This window comes from Cnephaeus nilssonii (assembly GCF_951640355.1).
Source record: "Cnephaeus nilssonii genome assembly, chromosome: 12".
NCBI classification, from domain to species: domain Eukaryota; kingdom Metazoa; phylum Chordata; class Mammalia; order Chiroptera; family Vespertilionidae; genus Cnephaeus; species Cnephaeus nilssonii.
In genome coordinates, this window is record NC_137083.1 from 67,651,281 (window position 1) to 67,669,641 (window position 18,361).

The window sequence follows — 18,361 nt, forward strand, 5'->3', positions numbered from 1 at the left end:
CACGGGGTTGAGTTGAACTTGGTGAGGGGGTGGGGAGGAGAAAATGAGTGGAGAAGAGAAGATGTGCTTGGCCTTGAAGGATAAGAAGCTGCCAGGCGGGCTGGATTGCTGCCACTCATTCCTTACAATAACCTTACCAGGTTCATAAGGCAGAAAGCAAGCATAAGAAGCTTGGCTAACAGCCACAGTTCAAGAGGTTGCAACTGGCACAGCCAATCTCCAAGTCACATTGGGCTGCCTTCAGAGGTTATTCTCTTACCAGAAGGAAAGATTCAGATTTGGGAAGAAATGTGGCTAGGCTAAGGGCTCCTCTTTACACGCTGTGACCTTGCACCGCCCTCCCCTGCCCTCGTCCTGGCCCTGCAGGGAGTGATGACTCATGTGATCAGATGTGCACCCTAAAAAGATTCGTCTGGCAGCAGTATTACAAATTCCCAGTGTACCTGTGAATCTAAGGGTGTTTTGTATACAAACAAAAGAGGAAAGTTAAATAATTTCTTTTTAAAAAAATATATTTTATTAATTTCAGAGTGGAAGGGAGAGGGAGAGAGAGAAACATCGATGATGAGAATCATCATTGATTGGCTGCCTCCTGCATGCCCCATACTGGGGATTGAGCCTGCAACCTAGGCATGTACCCTTGACCGTAATTGAACCCAGGACCCTTTAGTCCATAGGCCAACACTATATCCACTGAGCCAAACTGGCTACGGCTTAAATAGTTTCTTTAGAAACGAGGTGCATGTTGTTACCAGCCATGGTCTTCTGAGCCTACGGTGGACAGTTTGGCTCACAGCCTTGCTGCACATTGGAATCACGGGGCAGTTTACAAAACCCTGGTGCCTGGGCCCCGTTCTCAGCGCTTCTGATTCCCCATGGTGTGGGGGTGATTAAAAACTCCCAAAGTGATTCTAATGTGCAGCTGGATTTGAGAGGGCCCAATTCGGTGACCAGAGGACCAGAGCTGCACCTAAGACTCTACTAAACAATCGGGACACTTAAATGTGATGCTGGAAAGATACACTCACAAGTTTCAGGATGAAACATTCCCCTGAGTTCTGGTCCAGGTGGTGGCACCCCTGACAATGTCCCCAAAGGCCAGGCAATTGCAAAGGTCCGCTGGAACTGTCTGTCTCCTGATGCGTGATGTGAGCATCAGTGCTCCATGGAGTTTTCCGAGTCTGTGACTCATGAAGGCTTGGGCAAGAAACTCATCCTGACCTTCTCCCAACGACATGTCTTTTTTCTGCCAGAGCCGGTCTCCCGATGCCCCTGTCTGTCACCTCTGCAGTCCAGGAAAAGAGACTGGCCTAACCTGTGAGTGCAGGAAAACGTCTTGCTTCATTTGGGCAAAATGCTTCAGGCGGCCATGTCAGTGATCGCAATGAGGGGGTCAGGAGAGTGCTACATAAAGAACAAAGGCTTTGCCCGAGCTGGTTTGGCTCAGTGGATAGAGCGTTGGACGAAAGGGTCCTGCGTTCGATTCCAGTCAAGGGCACATGCCCGGGTTGTGGGCTCGATCCCCAATAGGGGGCATGCAGGAGGCAGCCGATCAATGATTATTTTTCATCATTGATGTTTTTATCTCTCTCTCCCTCTTTCTTCCTCTCTAAGATCAATAAAAATATATTTAAAAAAAAACAAAAGAACAAGGGCTTTGGTGTCAGTTGGCCTGGCTTCGTGCCCTGGCCCAGCTGGGACACTAGAACAATCACTTCATCCCTCTGAGCTTTGGGCTCCCTGTTGGAAGATAAACGTAACCCCGTCTGCAGGGCTCCTGCTGTAGGTTCAATGGTGGGAAAAGCTGGGGGGAAAGTGAGAGGAGATTTCAGGCAGCAGGAGTTGTATTTGTTGAATTTGAAGTTTTTCCCTTCCAGCCTGAGCTCCTTTTGTAAAAAGTGCTTTTTGCATCGCTCTGCCTCCGTGGAGGACACCGAGAGAAAACTCGATGCTTTTCTTTGCTAAAATGGATACTTTTGTCAAGGTCCTGCTCAAGTTTCCTCTTGCCGGCACCTCTTTCCCTGACCACTCCAGCCCTTACTCACTATTCCTTTGTCTGCACTCCCACACTTTGCCTGTGTCTAAGAATCTTTCGGATGCTGTGTCACTCACTCAGTAACTCAAGTGCATCAGTCTGTCCCGCAGCCCCGAATCCTCTTTTGTGTTCCTGTCCCTCCAATCCCTCTGTGACCGTGGAGTAGGCCTTACGTTACTCACAGGATCATAAAGGGCGACCCAGGGGACCTCTGGCTTCTGCTTAGAGTTGAAGCCTCAAACTTTCCCAGCGATGCAGGCAGTGGCCCATGAATTAGGATGTGTCTCGTTGGCCTACATCCTTGCAGTGATTTCCAGCCACGGGTACAATTCCCAGCTAATCCTATTTCTAATGATGCTTGATTTCCTTCTACATCTCTGGAGATGGTGGTTGTATCTTCTCTTAGTCCTGTTCCCTCCGTGGGCAGAGGGACAGTTTCTATAATGGTGGCACCTGGGAATGACATGCTGAGCTTCACCATCCCCTCCGGCAGCCTCCTCTCCCAAGCTGCCCCCAGCTGCACACTCTCAGGGCCGTGCTTGCTCCGCACACACAGCTCTGAGGTAGGTTTTCTCATCCTCGAATTGGCCTGCAAGTCAAGTTTACCTTGATGGCCACACCCAGCGCCTCCTTTGTAGGAAATTCTATTTCTATAAATGTTGCCAGGAAGTATTTGTGAAATAAAACAAATGTTTAAAAAGAGCTGCTGTTGCTCTCTTTTCCTGCAACCATGCTTAGTGCGATTTTCAGGCAAGGAACTGGCACCATCTGGAATGCTGCCCCTGGTCAGTCGTACCCCTCTGAAAATGTCCAGAAATAAGCACAATTAAGGGGATAGACATGGCATAGGGGAAAGGACCCAGGTAAGCCTGGGTTCAAATGTGCCTTTGGGTGACTTGGCCTCAGTTTTCACCTCTGAAAAATGGGTTATTGCATGGGTTAAAGGTAATGTCTAGGAGGCACCTAGCACAGTGGGTCCTAAATGATTGTCTGTATATTTCCTGTGTTTTATTTCTTGTTAGTTCAACAGATGAGCTTATTATCGATTCTCATTGGTTGGGAGATGTGTGTGTGTGTGTGTGTGTGTGTGTGTGTGTGTGTGTATAAAAGAGTTGGACCTAGAGCAACAGCAGTGAGTAATGAGCCACTGTTTCTGCTGGGAGTGGGTCTTGCATCTGAGTATTGTTGAGTCGGAAAAAAAAGCATATTCTCTGTCAAATAGATAAATCATTCTTTCTGTCTTCATTCAAGTCATTAATAAAATATTAAACAAGACAGAGTTTATTAATGAATTTTATAATATGCCACTAGACATACAATTCTCAGTCGATATCCAATGATAATGATTACCCAGTAATTTTTGGGTCAGGTTGCTTCAGCATCTGCCAATCTCTAAAGGAATCATTATCATTCACCTTACATTTCCATGTTTTCTTCACAAGGGTCTTATGGTAGACTTATGATATAGCTGATTTCTTTTTTATTACTAAATTGCTAAAATTTAGTCATCTTTATTGAATTTTTCTTAATTTTTTTCTAACCTTCAAGCAAGTAAACAAGATTTAGAATTGCTATAGGTTATAGAAATTAGATAGGTGTGGAGACGCTGAAGTTTAACACTTGCTTTCTTAATAAATTTTTCTATTAAAATTTAGAATTCTGATAGAATAAATTTGTTATAAAGAAATAGCACAGAAATGGTGTCCCTGGAAATGGTTTCTGTGCAATCCAGAAGGATTTTATAGGGAAATGAAATAAGCATTTCTCACTTTTAGATTCTCAGTCCTGGAGTTTTATTTTTTTTATTATTTTTTAAAAAAAATATTTTCATTGATTTCAGAGGGGAAGGGAGAGAGAGAGAGATAGAAACATCAATGATGAGAGAGAATCCTTGATCAGCTACCTCCTAAATGCCCCCTACTGGGGATCGAGCCCACAACCCGGCATGTGCCCTTGACTGGAATCGAACCTGGGACCCTTCAGTCTGCAGGCCGATGCTCTATCCACTGAGCCAAACCGGCTAGGGCCAGTCCTGGAGTTTTAGATAATGCTTGGCGTTCTGCAAAGTGAGCCTTTTAAGTGGAGAGACTCTACCAGGCCTGACCTTGGTCAGCAGAGTACGTTTCCTTCTGGACTTCCACTGTAGAGAGACATACATTTCCATTTTGTCTCTCATACCAAGACACTTGCAGTACCTACTTACAGATGCTAGTAAGCTCTGGGAATCATTAGGTTTAGCCAAGACTCCTTTGGGCAAATTCATCAGAATCCTCCTGAAGATACATTGAGGACTGTCTCGTGCAGGTTGTTCTTTACAGCTTTACTCACGTGATCAGCAGTTGTTTCCCTTGGTGCAAACAGGACAAGATCCAGTTCCACCAGCAGCCACACCCCCTCCCTGGGAATCTCAGCCCTGGCTTTATCATTCCAGGATGCTTCCCGTTATCTCAAGGATGATCATAAACCTCACCAGCTGAAAGAAAAACTTAGTCCTTTAATCAAAATTAAAGGGAAAAAAATGCTTCACTGCATTTTGAGTGTGCTGGGGGGTGGGGTTTGGGTACTAGGACTACTGAGAAGTTGAAAGAGCTTGGCATCGGCTATTTAACTTCTCACCAGCAGTAATAGTGGGGCAGCACTTTTTGAGTTTCACCGTATGTTCATTTGGTTGTCTTTCTTGTGAGGGAACATCTCCCCTGCTCCCTGTCCCCAACACACACTGTAGGTTGACTAGTGCAGGCTATGAGCTCTTTATAATTTCTCTAGCACAGCTCCTGGCACTTGGTGGACATTCAGGAAGTGTTTGTTCAATGAATAAAGGAGTGAATGGAGGCAGGAATTGTGCCTTATCCATCATATTCCCTCCGCAATGAGTGGGATCCAGGCCCACGGAGTGGGTGCTCGGCAAGCGCTAGCCGTGTGAGTGAAATGTACAAGGCTGGTGCCTCGTGTGGATTCAGAAAGGGGGCGGGGTAAAGCCAAAGAACAGTGAGAACATTGCCGATGCTCTGAGCTTAGAAGCCATTTAAATGAGTGTCTGCTGCTTTTAGCTTATTGTTTGCTTAAAAACAAAACCCCACGGGACATTATTCAGTACCATTTAATCCGGGGGCATGAGGAAATAGAGAAAACAGGATCTTAGTAAAAAATGAAATGCTTCAGTCAGATTTTCAAGTTTGAAAGAAGGGGGGAACGAGATGGGGGGACGGTGAATTGGGTAAAGAAGGTCAAATATATGGTAGTGGAATAAAACTGAAGTTTTAGTGGTGAGCATGCCATAGAGGACACAAATATCAAACTATAATGTTGTGAGTCTGAAATTTATAACATGAGACTAACCAAGTGTTCAATAAATTTAATAAAAAATGATTAAAGTAAAGCTTGGGAGCATATGGCCTTGTGAATTCTCATACTAGTGAAACAGCTTGAATATGGAATGTTGATTATGGTAGTTTCAGTAAAGTTTTTTTTTTTTTAAATCCCTATTGCTTTCCTTTAAAACTTTGATTTCTTCATCATGCAAATGACAACCTGTGTAACCAGTGTGCCTTGTCCTCAGGTTGTGAACGTGGCAGGGGGCGTCTCCTTTCTCGACTCGGTGACCCCCATGGATTACTACCCCGGGTTAAATTTGGAAGGCTATCCTAACAGAGACAGTACCAAATACGCTGAAATTTATGGCATTTCGTCTGCTCACACCTTGTTGCGGGGGACACTGAGATATAAGGTAAGCGGCTGTGTTTCAGATGAAGCACGTTGCCTGTTTTGATGTGAGTGATGTGCACACGTCATTGTGACTAGTAATAAAAATAATTAGGATGCTGGGCCACGCTGGAGTCTGTGTCCTCAGGACTCTCGATTGAGCGATATTAGGAGACAGCTCAAAATGAGGTGAGCAAGAAGGGAACTTCAGACCCGGGAGGAGTGGGGGCGGGCAGAGGACTAGCTTCGGGGGTAATGAGTTTTGGGGAGTCAGGTGACCTTGCTGGGACTTGCTCTCTCTTCACCTCTCAGCTCTGCCTTCAGGTTTTGGCTGCAGTCCCAGGCTCCCACGGCGGCCGGATGGTGGTAGCATCCCCACCCTCTTAGGTTCAGTGAGAACGTAAAGTGCGTCTTTTAATATCTAAAAATGTAATTTTGGTTTCATTAGTGCCTGAGGCCAGTGGGATAAAATGTGCCAATCAGCTTTGCCCTCTGTTTTATGTCCCTTAAGCGAAAGATGTAGTCAGTATCACTTTTCCTAAAGCAACATCTTTTTTTTAAATATAAGATATTGTTATTGATTTCAGAGAGGAAGGGAGAGGGAGAGATAGAAACATCAAGGATGAGAGAGAACCATTGATCCACTGCGTCTTGTATGCGTGCTCCTTCCCCCTCCTACAACCCACACACACTGGGGATCGAACCTGCAACCTGGGCATGTGCCCTGACCGATCGGAATCAAACTGTGACCTCCTGGTTCATAGGTCAACCACTGAGCCTCACCGGCCGGGCCAAAGCAACATCTTTTTACCACAAAATGAGGGGTAGTTTCTAGGAGCATAAACACAAATGTCCACTACACATCTATTAATCACAAAAGAGTAGTTACAAGAATGACCAGATTAAGACAATTTTATTGAAATCGTTTCCTAGGGCTATTATAACAAGTTACTACTAACTGGGTGCCTTAAAACAACAGAAATGTCTTTTCTCACCATTCAGGAGGCCAGAAGTCTGAAATCAAAGTGCGGGCGGAGTGGGTACCTTCTGAAGGCTTTGAGAAAGAAACTGCCCCATGCCTGTGCGGCTTTCCATACCTTGGTATTTAAAATCACAACTCTGGCTCTCGCCATTCTGGCTCAGTGGATAGAGCGTCAGTCAGCCTGTGGACTGAAAGGTCCCGGGTTCGATTCCGGTCAAGGTCACATGCCCAGGTTCTGGGCTCGATCCCCAATAGGGGGTGTGCAGGAGGCAGCCGATCAATGATTCTCTCTTATCATTGATGTTTCTATCTATCTCTCCCTCCCTTTCCCTTCCTCGCTGAAATCAATAAAAATATATATATATTTTAAAAAGACTAAACTGAATTACGTTCTTAAAAATAAATAAGTAAAATCAGAACTCTGTCATCCAGGATGCTTTCGGTCCCCTTCCCTGTGTGCGGTGGGTGCTGCTGGCATGGGTGTGTGAAGGGAATCACTGAGAAAGTGACTGAGGGCGGAGGCTCTCCCCACGGTGCCGGCTCATGGAGACTGCCTTCTGGTTGCCGCCTTTCTCCTCGAGCCCTGTGTACCCTTAAAGAGAACACAACCACCACATCGCTTGCTCTTTAAAGCAGGCGTCCTCAAACTACGGCCCGCGGGCCACATGCGGGTGTTTTTGCCGTTTTGTTTTTTTACTTCAAAATAAGATATGTGCAGTGTGCATAGGAATTTGTTCATAGTTTTTTTTAAACTATAGTCCGGCCCTCCAATGGTCTGAGGGACAGGGAACTGGCCCCCTGTTTAAAAAGTTTGAGGACCCCTGCTTTAGAGCATCTGTGGCATTTGTTGGCACAGCATTTACTTCCAGCATTTCTAGTTCTATTTTATGTATATTTTTCTTGTGTCCTGAAATAGACTTTAAGCCCCTGGAGGGCAGGTACGGGTACTGTCATGACTCGGATGTCCTCACTGGCCAGGAATCAACTGAGATGCCTGTGGTGACATCCGAGGGGATCTAGGCACCTCGATGTTCCACGTGCCTAGAAGCACAACAGAAGTTCTAGTCTGAGTGAAAGCCAGCCCAGCCCCAGCTCCGGCACATTTCTTGATTCCTATTTTGAAAGTAGTAGCTTCTTGGGGGAGGTGCAGGAATTGGGGTTTTCTGTTAGCTTTAGGTAAAGTCGCTTGCCAAACGTGTAGACCCGGAAACAGGGTTTTGAGAGATTTAGGAACTGAACCCAGCTCGCAAGTGCGTGGCTGGGAGCCAGGCGACTGAGCCCTGGAGGATGGAAGACGTCACGGTGTTCATGTCCACGAGGGCCACCGTCCTGAGCGGTGTCAGCCACCCTTCCCTAGCCTGGCCATTCTTTTGGGTGTTAGAGATGAGACACTGTCATCCCAGAGTGACAGGGACACCTCGGGTATTAGGCACCTGCCCGTCACCTGCTGTCCTTGCAGACTCAGCTTGATATCGCCTTCCCCTGGGATCTTAACTCCTTCTCCTGGACTCCCCTCCCCCACACCTACGTGAGGTCCCCCCTCTGAGCTCCCACAGCTCTGTTTACCTCTGTCACAGCACCTAGAATATTCTACTGCAGTGTAGTCAACAGCGGTCATGTAGCTTTGCTCGCTATGCACCGGGCATTTTTTTGTTTTGTTTGAATTTCTATTGGATTTCAGTTTCTTTGTGGGTGAGGACTGCATTGATCATCTCTGTGGCCTCAGCCCCTAGCACAAGTCTCACACACAGTAGCAATTTGCTAAATGCTTCCTGGTGAGTGAATACACACGATACATTTACTTCTAGAGATCGCCATAAAACACATTTCTGAGATTAAGAAATATCTCAGTATTTGAGAAATTGGATGAAGGGGTTCTAGAAGCAAGCAAGGGAACTGCTTTTTTGTTTCTCCTGTTTGAAATATATTTGCATTGGATAGGATCAAATAAATGTGAATTCTTTATTAGTAACCTTTGAACAGTTTGAATAATACAACTGCTCTGAAATGTGAAAATTACTAGTTGGCCACACATTAAACGGTGAACTATTCCATGGCTGCAGACGCTTTGATATGTTAACATTTTATTGCTTCTTAAAATAATTTTACATTTTTCTCTTCTTCCTCCTGCTGCTGCTGCTCCTCCTCCTCCTCCTCTTCTTCCTCTTTCTCCTCCTCCTCCTCCTCCTCCTCCACTCTTTCCCTCTCTCTCTGCCTCTGTCTCTGATACAAAGCCCCTTACCCCCCCCCCCCCCATATTTGCTCACAGCATAACATATAGTTATGGTCTTCAATCACTTCATCATCATTCAGAATCTATTCATGCAGTCACTTGTTCTCTCAGCTTGCTGGAATGATGGATAAATGGGTGAGGGCACACACACACACACACACACACACACACTATACTTACTGTTCAGCAGCTGAATAGAGAATTACAGTATGTGTCAAGTGCCATAACAGAGATATATACAAAATGCTACAGAGGAGAAGGGAGCGCCCGTTCACCTAGGGGCTCAGTAGGTTTGCTGAGCTGGACCTTAAGGGAGGAGTAAACATTCCACTGGTGGAGAAGGGGGTTCCCCCATTCCAGGCGCAGGGGCAGCGTGCACAGAGGCCCAGGTCTCTGAAGAGCACAGCGTGTTTGGGGAATGGTGAGTGGTGGAGGCGATGATAGTGAGTCGGCTAGAGGGGCATATTGGGATGGATTTTATGTAATAGGCCAAGGACTTCAGACTTCTGTAGACAATGAAGAACACACGAGGAATTTTTGTCAGAGATATGACATTTTAGAAAAATCTTTCTGGTCTGCTTTCCCCCCTGCTCTCTATAGGCATTAGAATGGTGGCTGTTAATCATTAGAATGGATTACCTGCTTTTGGGGGCTATTCTTAAAACGTCCTTCTTCCATTAGGAGAGAGAACAACTGTTCTATTGAATACTGTTTGCAGAGCTGAAATTTGACGCAGAAGGAAATTTGCCTTCCTGCTGCCAGAGAATACCACTCGGTGGCCCCAGAAACAGCAGTCAGTACCCCAGTTTCTCAAGGCCGCTTATGTAAACCAGTGGGATTGTTGTTGACACGATTGATTTTGTTTTGAACCTGAAGGAGGCTGCATCCACAGGAGCCACGCAGATGACTCTTTCAGCCTGTGTTGTAAACAAGTGAAGATAGAGCCCTCTTTCCAAAAACACTGAAACATTATTTTTGAAGAGAAAATTTTCATATACTGCTTAATAATTCTCCTTGCAGGGATATGCCAAAGCCTTGAATGGACTCGTGAAATTGGGTCTCATAAACAGAGATGCTTTTCCCGCGCTTCGACCTGAGGCCAAGCCTCTCACCTGGGTGAGTAATTTCATAGTGATGTGCCTTCTGACTGGTTAGGGTTGAACTTGGTTTGGACCAGCTAACGAGCCCATTGTGTAGCTTACCCGCAGCAAGGTAAACCCTAGCCCCAAAGTCCCCTTTCCCTTCACTGTTACGGGAGGATGGAGAGAGCTTGGAGGCGGACTCCGGGCCTATTTCCTCAGTAACTTCTACCACTTGAGGGCTCCCTCACTCTAGGAAGAGGTGGACTTGCCTCTGCACTGGGCTCTGGGCTCTGCCACTGGCCTACGAGGTGGCCCCGTGAGAGGAATTAAGTCTGGGCCTCCGGCACTAATAGCACCGGGGGGGGGGGGGGGTTGGGGGGGGGATTGCTGGTATCAGATCTGATTCCTAACCCGCGGATCCCAGCAGTTCTTCCATTCGGCCGTTTGTAATCAAGCGTAATTTGAGTTTTCAGTTCCCGAGTTCACCCCATATCTGTGTTGTATTAAAATCAATTAAAACTGGAAGATTTTCCCCCCAGGTGGCTCAGTTGGTTGGGTGTTGTCGCGTGCACGAAAAGGTTGCCGGTTCGATTCTGTGTCAGGGCACAGGGTTTCAGGCTCGATCCTCTGTAGGGGTCATGAAGGAGGCAGCCAGTCAATGTTTCTCTCTCACATCGATGTTTCTCTCTCTCTCCCTCTCCCTTCCACTCTGTAAAAAAAATCAATTAAAAAAGGTTTAGTGTTGGAAGGGACTTTGGAGGCTTGGAACTAAATGTAAAGTAGAGCTTCCACTCTCTGCTAGGAATTAGCTTCTTACTAGCTGGTCATCCAACCTAATGTGCCCATATTCCAATAGAAATGCCAGAAATGTATCACAGGGAGAAAAGGATCAATATTGCCGATCCTTATAAGTCTCCCCAAAGAAACTTTGGTATTCTTGTTGGTCAATTGCTTTTCAATTCAGTTATTTTATATGCTGAGAGACTTTCCAGTTCAAGTTTTGCCATCCATAAGTGTACTTGTTGGACAGGAGTGAATAAGTATCTATAGGGTGAACATGGGGGTGAGGCAGCTGCATTGGGGAGGTTGGTACAGGTATTCTTAGAGCTGGTCCAAGTTTTAAAGACCAAATTAAAAATATATTTGGCTTTATGGACCAGCGATGTCTGTCAGACTACTCAATTCTGCCATAGACAATAGGTCAACACATGAGCAAGTTTTAATAAAACTTCTTACTTGCAAAGCCAGGTGGTGAGCCCAATTTGACCTGTGAACTGGCTTGTTTTTCCTTAACCAGGGGTGGGGAACCATTTTTCTGCCAAGGGCCACTTGAATATTTACAATATCATTCGTGGGCCATACAAAACTATCAACTTAAAAATTAGCTAGCTATATTTGGTCAAACATTTAATTAACTCACCCCTAATGCCTTCGCCAGGTCAGATGGAAGGATTTAGGGGCCTTCTATGGCTTGTGGGCCAGACATTCCCCACCCCTGCAACCTAAAGCATAACTTTTCCCTTGGGAGCCTGAAAAAAAACACTCTTGTTTAGAAAGTAGAAAAAGCTGTGGCCACTGTTTAAGTTTTCTTCTTCGAGGTTTTATTATCTGCGAGGTCTTTTTCATCTTTGGAACTACAAAATAACTTCATCCTGGCCAAAATGGATGGCTGGAGGGTGAGGGGGCAATGGGTGAAAAAGTGATGGAGAGGATATGCAAAGACAGGACATGTGATGTCATTATGATACCATCTGTTTAGTATTGATTTAATGTTATGGCTCATTTTTATTGCTGAAATATCATTCTGGAATACCATGCATTTATTGATGTGTGGGTGTGCAGACACATGTGTATGTTTCTAATTTACTATTTCTAATTTAATTCGAGGTGCATTTGAGGTCCAATGTCTTATCAAAATACTTTCTCAACTTATTTATTCTGTTAGGAACTTAGAGTTGTAATTTTTGTTTTTCTAACCAGAAAGAGCTCCTGTGTGATCTAGTTGGGATTCCGCCCTCCTCCACGCAGGACGTGCTTAAGGAAGCTGTCTTCAAGAAACTAGGCGGAGACAGTACCCAGCTGGAGGCTGCTGAACGGTAGGCACCCACCAGTCAACATAGAGCTAACTATTGGACAGATGATCCCTTAGCCCTTTTCCATCATAGAAAGGTCAGAATAATACCAAATGTTTCTCATGGTCTTTGGTTAATCTGCTGCTCTAGTGTTGGCCTGTTTTAGAGAGATTATCAGATACCATGTTCATGTGGGGATGAAATGTAGATTAAGAGAGAAATTCAACGGCAATTATAACTCGGGAAATACTTATTTTGAGACACTTTACTACTCAGTACTCAAGGCAGGTGGGGTGTTTTTTTTTTTTCTCCTCTGGAGAATCACCCAGTTGTTTTCCAACTGTTTTAAAACATTTGTTCACACAGCGGTGGCACATTCTGCTGTCATCCTTAATGTGGGAGAACGAACCTGCGAGAGAATCTCATAAAAAGCTTTGCAATAGCGTGGATTTCCAATGTGTTACTTCTGCTCCAGAGAGCGCTGCCCGGGAGAATCTGGGGATGATTGCAAAGGCCGTAACATTACTGCCGTTATTATTTGACAATTTAGAAGAGTCCTATACCTTGAACTGTTCTTTTGGGATTCTTCCCTTCAAGATGAAATCCAAGGAGTGCTCCCTCCCGCTTCCCAAGTGAGAATATGTCCAGGACTTATACTAATGCAGCCATCTCTTGTGCTTCTCAGGTTGGGCTTACTTGGGGATGAACAAGTCCCTCGGGCAGAGTCTGTTGTGGATGCACTTTCCAAGTATTTGGCCATGAAACTTTCCTATGGTAAGCCATTGGATATTAGCTGGACATCTCAGAAGAAACATACGATGTAGTCAGTATAACCAGCAAGTTATGTTAGAGGGCTGGAGCTAAGCAGTAGGAGTGGGGTAGTATGATATGAGGGAAAGAGCACTTGACTTTTTTTCAGAGGGAAAAATGAGAGAACTATAAAGTAAGAATGAATTTGGGTCTGGCCAGTGTCGCTCAGTGGTTGAGCATCAACCTATGAACCAGGAGTTCACAGTTCTATTCCCAGTCAGGGCACTTGTCTGGGTTGTGTGCTTGATCCCCAGTGAGGGGCGTGCAGGAGGCAGCCAATCAGTGATTCTCTCTCATTGTTGATGCTTTCTTTTTCTTTTCTTTTCTTTTCTTTTCTTTTCTTTTCTTTTCTTTTCTTTTCTTTTCTTTTCTTTTCTTTTCTTTTCTTTTCTTTTCTTTCTTTTCTTTTCTTTTCTTTTCTCTTTTCTTTTCTTTCCTTTTCTCTTCTTTTCTTTTCTCTTTTCTTTTCTTTTCTTTTCTTTTCTTTTCTTTTCTTTTCTTTTCTTTTCTTTTCTTTTCTTTCTTCTTTTTTTCCTAATGTTTTTATTAATTTCAGAGAGAGAAGGGAGAGGGAGGGAGAGAAACATCCATGATGAGAGAGAATCATCCATGTGCTGCCTCCTGCAGGCCCTCTACTGGGGACAGAGCCCACAGCCCCACCTGTGCCTGGAGAGGGGATCAACCGTGACCTCTTGGTTCATGGGTCAACTCTTAGCCACTAAGCCACACCTGCTGGCTCTTTTTATTTTTTAATGCGGCTACTGGGGAATTTTAAATTACATACTTGGCTCACATTCTATTTCTGTTGCATAGCGCCGTGCTGTAGGTTAAAGGATTCCGGATTCAAGTCTCCAGTCTGCACCCCAGCTAGAGTTACAGACCCATACATAGTTGAGCTATCAAAGTGGTACCTGTCTAATGATCATCGCTAATGCAGAACTCTTCATTTCCACACACATATCCTCACCCAAAACCTGTTCCTGCCCAATCTGACCATCTCAGTGAATGACCCAAGCATCCTTCATTGTTGATATTTCTCTCTCTCCCTCCCTCTTCCTTCCTCTTTCTCTAAAATAAATAATAACATTTTTTTAAAAAAAGAATGAACTTGGGTAATATGTAAAAGGAAAATACTATCAGTTTTACTTTTAATTTTTAGCTCATTTGGAAAAACTACAGGAGCATTTTTGAGAGAAAAGTGGATGGCCTCTGTAGCAGAGACCTCGTGCCTATACCAGGCTGCAGTGATAACAAACCTGGATAGCAGACTGTGATTTGAGTCATAATTTCTTTGAGTTTTCCATGGGTCTTTGAGCTACAGAGCAGTATGGCTAGTTTTCTAAGAACCATATCTAAGGGGAGGGAGACTTGTGAGAGCGAGAGGGCAGCAGCAGGAGAGGAAATACAATATTGGGCTTGTAATGACAGTGGCATTTTATAATGTCTGCTTACTCACTTTAAGGTCCTGGAGAGAAAGATATGATTGTGATGAGAGACAGCTTTGGAATCAGACATCCTTCTGGACATTTAGAAAATAAGACTATTGATCTTGTGGTTTATGGAGACATCAATGGCTTTTCAGCCATGGCTAAAACTGTGGGGTTCCCCACCGCTATGGCGGCCAAGATGTTGCTTGATGGTAAGTTCTTTCATCTCCTTATCATCTTCAAGGCATTCGGTGCCTGGACACCCAATAACTATTCCTGAGTATGACACTGCATTCACTAAAAGTGAGCCACCTCAGAAGTTCCAGGTGCTGGCTGACTGGGAGGGACTCCGTGGGAGTGACAAGCATGGGCTTTGGAGTTAGCACCGCCTTCTCTCCCAGCTCAGTCACAGATGGCTGAGCGATCAGGTGCAAGTTACTCAGCATCTCTGAGCCAGAGTTCCCTCATCTTCAAACTGGGGGTTGTCATCGCCAATTCATAGGATTGTTGTGACGCTAAAGTGAAATAATATGTAAAGCTCCTACCACATGGAGGGGCCTCCCAGCAATGTGAACTCCCTTTCTTTCTTTGGTTTTTTGTATTTGGGAGGCTGTAACACTGAAATAGCAAAAGGCAGTCACTTAGGTCTTCCAACATAGAGACCAGGTTTTATTTTATTTTATTTTTTTATTTATTTTATTTTTTGCTGTGAAGCACTCGCTTTATTGAGACCACGTTTTGTTAATCTTCATGCCTCAGTATATTATCAGTACTAATAAATATTTTGAACAGAATGAATTCAAATTTTAACTCTTCAAACATCAAAGCATATCAATGTCAAATAATGAGAAAATGTATCTACAATAGCAAATCAGCTAATACCAAGTTAAACCATGTACTTAGTTATTGCAGAACAGGGGTGATGAAGTGATGAAGGATGAGGTAATAATGGCCTTTAAGGAATGTGTCCAGACTTACTGTTTCAGCAATCAGACAGACACCCATGCCCAAATAACCAGATGGGCTTTTATTCATTCTGTTGGGTAGTATGCTTTTAAATAAAATGAAATCAGCAAATGAAGCAGCCAGTTAGATTTACTTTACTTTCTTATTTTACTTTATTCTCTGATTGTCTTGGCAGGAGTTAATGCAGTCAAGTGTATAAATTCTGACACTATCCCTAAGTCCAGTTGTGTTTTTAATCTAAAATTGATTAAGTAATAATTTAGTAGGGGACATTTAAGCAGCTATTTTAAAAAATGTTTAGGCCTCCAATAATTCATTGACTCTGACTTGACTGCTATATGGAGATTCTTGCTGCAGAAATTAGCATTTAATACCACCTTTAAAATGGTAACTACAAATTAACTTTCTTTCAGGTGAAATTCAAGCTAAAGGCCTAATGGGACCCTTTTCAAAGGAGATCTATGGACCAATATTGGAGCGAATTAAAGCAGAAGGCATTATCTATACAACACAGAGCACAATCAAACCTTAATTGAGAATTATATTTTATTTTTATTTTCCCAAGCAATACAGCTCTGAACATTTGTGCAACAAACATGTTTGCTACAGTGCTATTTTAAAGTATAAAACATATATTTTGATTGTCACTACAATGGTTTTTGAAATATAAATCTCTATTTTCTTATGCAAATATTTGGAACAGGATATGCCAGTAATTACCAGAGAACTTTAATAATTCTGTCATGTATTTTTTCACGTGTGTGTAAAAGTGATAATGATTGTATTTTTTGTTAATTTATTGTGCAACTGTTTTCCTACAAGAATATATTTTCCTATATTCAGCAGATGAAGTTTCATCTTTTTAGATAGAAAATATTTCCTCAACATCACAGAAATGCAAAGGATCGTAAGAGACTACTACAATGATATGCAAACAAATTGAAAAACCTAGAAGAAATGGATAAATTTTTAGAAACATGCCCCTTCCAAGACTGAGTCACGAAGAAATAGAAAATCTGAGTAGACCAATTATAGGTAATAAAATTGATCAGTAAATTAAAAACTCCCCCAAACAAAGTCCAGGATCTGATGGCTTCCCAGGTGAATTATACTAAACATTTAAGAAGAGTTAACACTTAACCTTTCTCAAATCATTCCAAGAAGTTAGAGAGGAAGGAACACTTCCAAACTCATAGGAATAGATTGAGAGTCCAGAAATAACTCTCACATTTATGGTCAATAGATTATTGAAAAGGTTGCTAAGACAATTTACTAGAGGAAAATAGTGTTTTTATCTATTGGTGCTGGAACAACTGAATATCTACATGCTTAGGAATGAAGTTGGACCTTACCTCACAGCACATATAAAAATTAAGTCAAAGTGAACCAAAGGCCTAAATATAAGAGCAAACACAATAAAACTATTAGGAAAAATTATAGGCATAAATCTTCATGACCTTGGTTTTATGACAATAATTTCTTAAATAAATGAAATCAAAAGCACAAGCAACAAAAGGAAAAAAAATTGGTCATCATCATAATAAAAAACCTTTGTGCTTCCAAGGGTACCATCGAAAAAGCAAAATGACAATCCACAGAATGAGAGAAAATGTTTGCAAATCATATATCAGGTAAGGGAGGAACTTACATATATTTAGAATACATAAAGAACTATTGTAACCCAATAAAAAGACAAAGATCCCAAAGTGAAGAAATGGACAAAGGATCTGAATTGACAGTTCTCCAAAGAAGATAAACAAAAAGCTATAAGCACATAAAAAGATGCTCAACATCATTAGCTATCAGAGAAATGCAAATCAAACTTACAACAAGGTATCACTTTATACTCACCAAGATAGTTATAATAAAAGCATGCTGGTGAGGATGTAGAGACATCGGAGCCCTCATAAAGGGCTGGTGGAAATGCAAAATGGTACAATTGCTTTGGAAAACACGAAGTTTAGCACAAAGTTAGCACAAAGGCTAAACCTAGTTACCATATGACTCAGCAATTCCACTCTTAGGTATATGCACAAGGGAAATGAAAACACATGTCCGTGCAGACTTGTAAATAAATGTTTGTAACAGCATTATCCATAATAGCCAAAAATGAAAAAAATCCAAATGTCAGTCAACTAATAAATGCATAAACAAAATGTGGTGTATTCATACAATGGAATATTTGACAAAAAAGACATGAATTACTGATACAAGCAACAAGATGGATGGACCTTGAAAGCATTGTGCTAAGTGAAAGAAGCCAGACAGAAAAGGCCACATATATGATTTCATTTATATAAAATGTCCAGAGTAGTCAAATCTGTATATAGAGAAACTAGATTAGAGGTTACTTAGAGCTGGAGGTGAGAGGGAGTGACTACTGATAAGTTGGGGGTTCCTTTTTGGGGTGATGAAAATATTGTACAGTTGATTGTGATAATAGTGGGCAATTCTGAATATCCTAAAAAATCACTGAGTTATATACTTTGAATATACATTGTATGAGATGTGAATTAGATCTCAAGTTGTTATAAAAGATTCAATTACAAATGAAACATTTTTGGGCTCCTTGGGAAAACCATTATATATAACTAATAAAAATTTTATAGTTATTCATATAAACTAAATACCTGTTTGACTTTCACTGACTGTGCTCATATCCTGGCACATAAAACTAATTCTACCCTTGAAATAGCAGATATTAGATGCGGAATATATGAAAGTCGAGAAAGCACCTATGCTATTTAAAAGGATCAAAGTTGATTTAAGGCCTGGTCCTACCTATCACAAATACTATAAGGAGTGCAATAATCTATACTAATAATAGAGGAATATGCAAATTGTCCAGGACTCCATCACAGTAACAACTGAACAGCAGGCTGCGTGGGGTGACAAGGCCGGCAAGGGGGTTAGTGAGGGACGACCAAACGACTGAGCAGCAGGCTGCATGGGGCAACCAGGCCATCAGGGGAGCAGTTGGGGGTGACCAGGCTGGCTGGGGGGGCAGTAAGGGGCGACCAGGCTGGTGGGGGGGGCAGTTGGGGGTGACCAG

General features: G+C 42.9%; 1 protein-coding gene across 2 annotated transcripts in view; it reads left to right on the top strand.

Moving 5' to 3' along the window:
• The window catches only part of AASS (aminoadipate-semialdehyde synthase), a gene marked incomplete at its 5' end in the record, with an annotated part of 70,352 nt that extends 52,486 nt beyond the window's left edge, over positions 1-17,866 (top strand). Inside the window, 6 exons of one of the 2 annotated variants that reach the window (XM_079786441.1) lie at positions 5,595-5,762; positions 9,973-10,068; positions 12,015-12,130; positions 12,792-12,880; positions 14,379-14,555; positions 15,723-17,865. In XM_079786441.1, the coding sequence (XP_079642567.1) occupies positions 5,595-5,762; positions 9,973-10,068; positions 12,015-12,130; positions 12,792-12,880; positions 14,379-14,555; positions 15,723-15,841 (765 nt within the window). In that variant the 3' untranslated portion in view covers positions 15,842-17,865. Of the gene's footprint in view, positions 1-5,594; positions 5,763-9,972; positions 10,069-12,014; positions 12,131-12,791; positions 12,881-14,378; positions 14,556-15,722 lie in introns of both variants that reach the window. The other variant, XM_079786440.1, reaches the window with a different exon arrangement.
• Between the last annotated feature and the right edge of the window lie 495 nt (positions 17,867-18,361).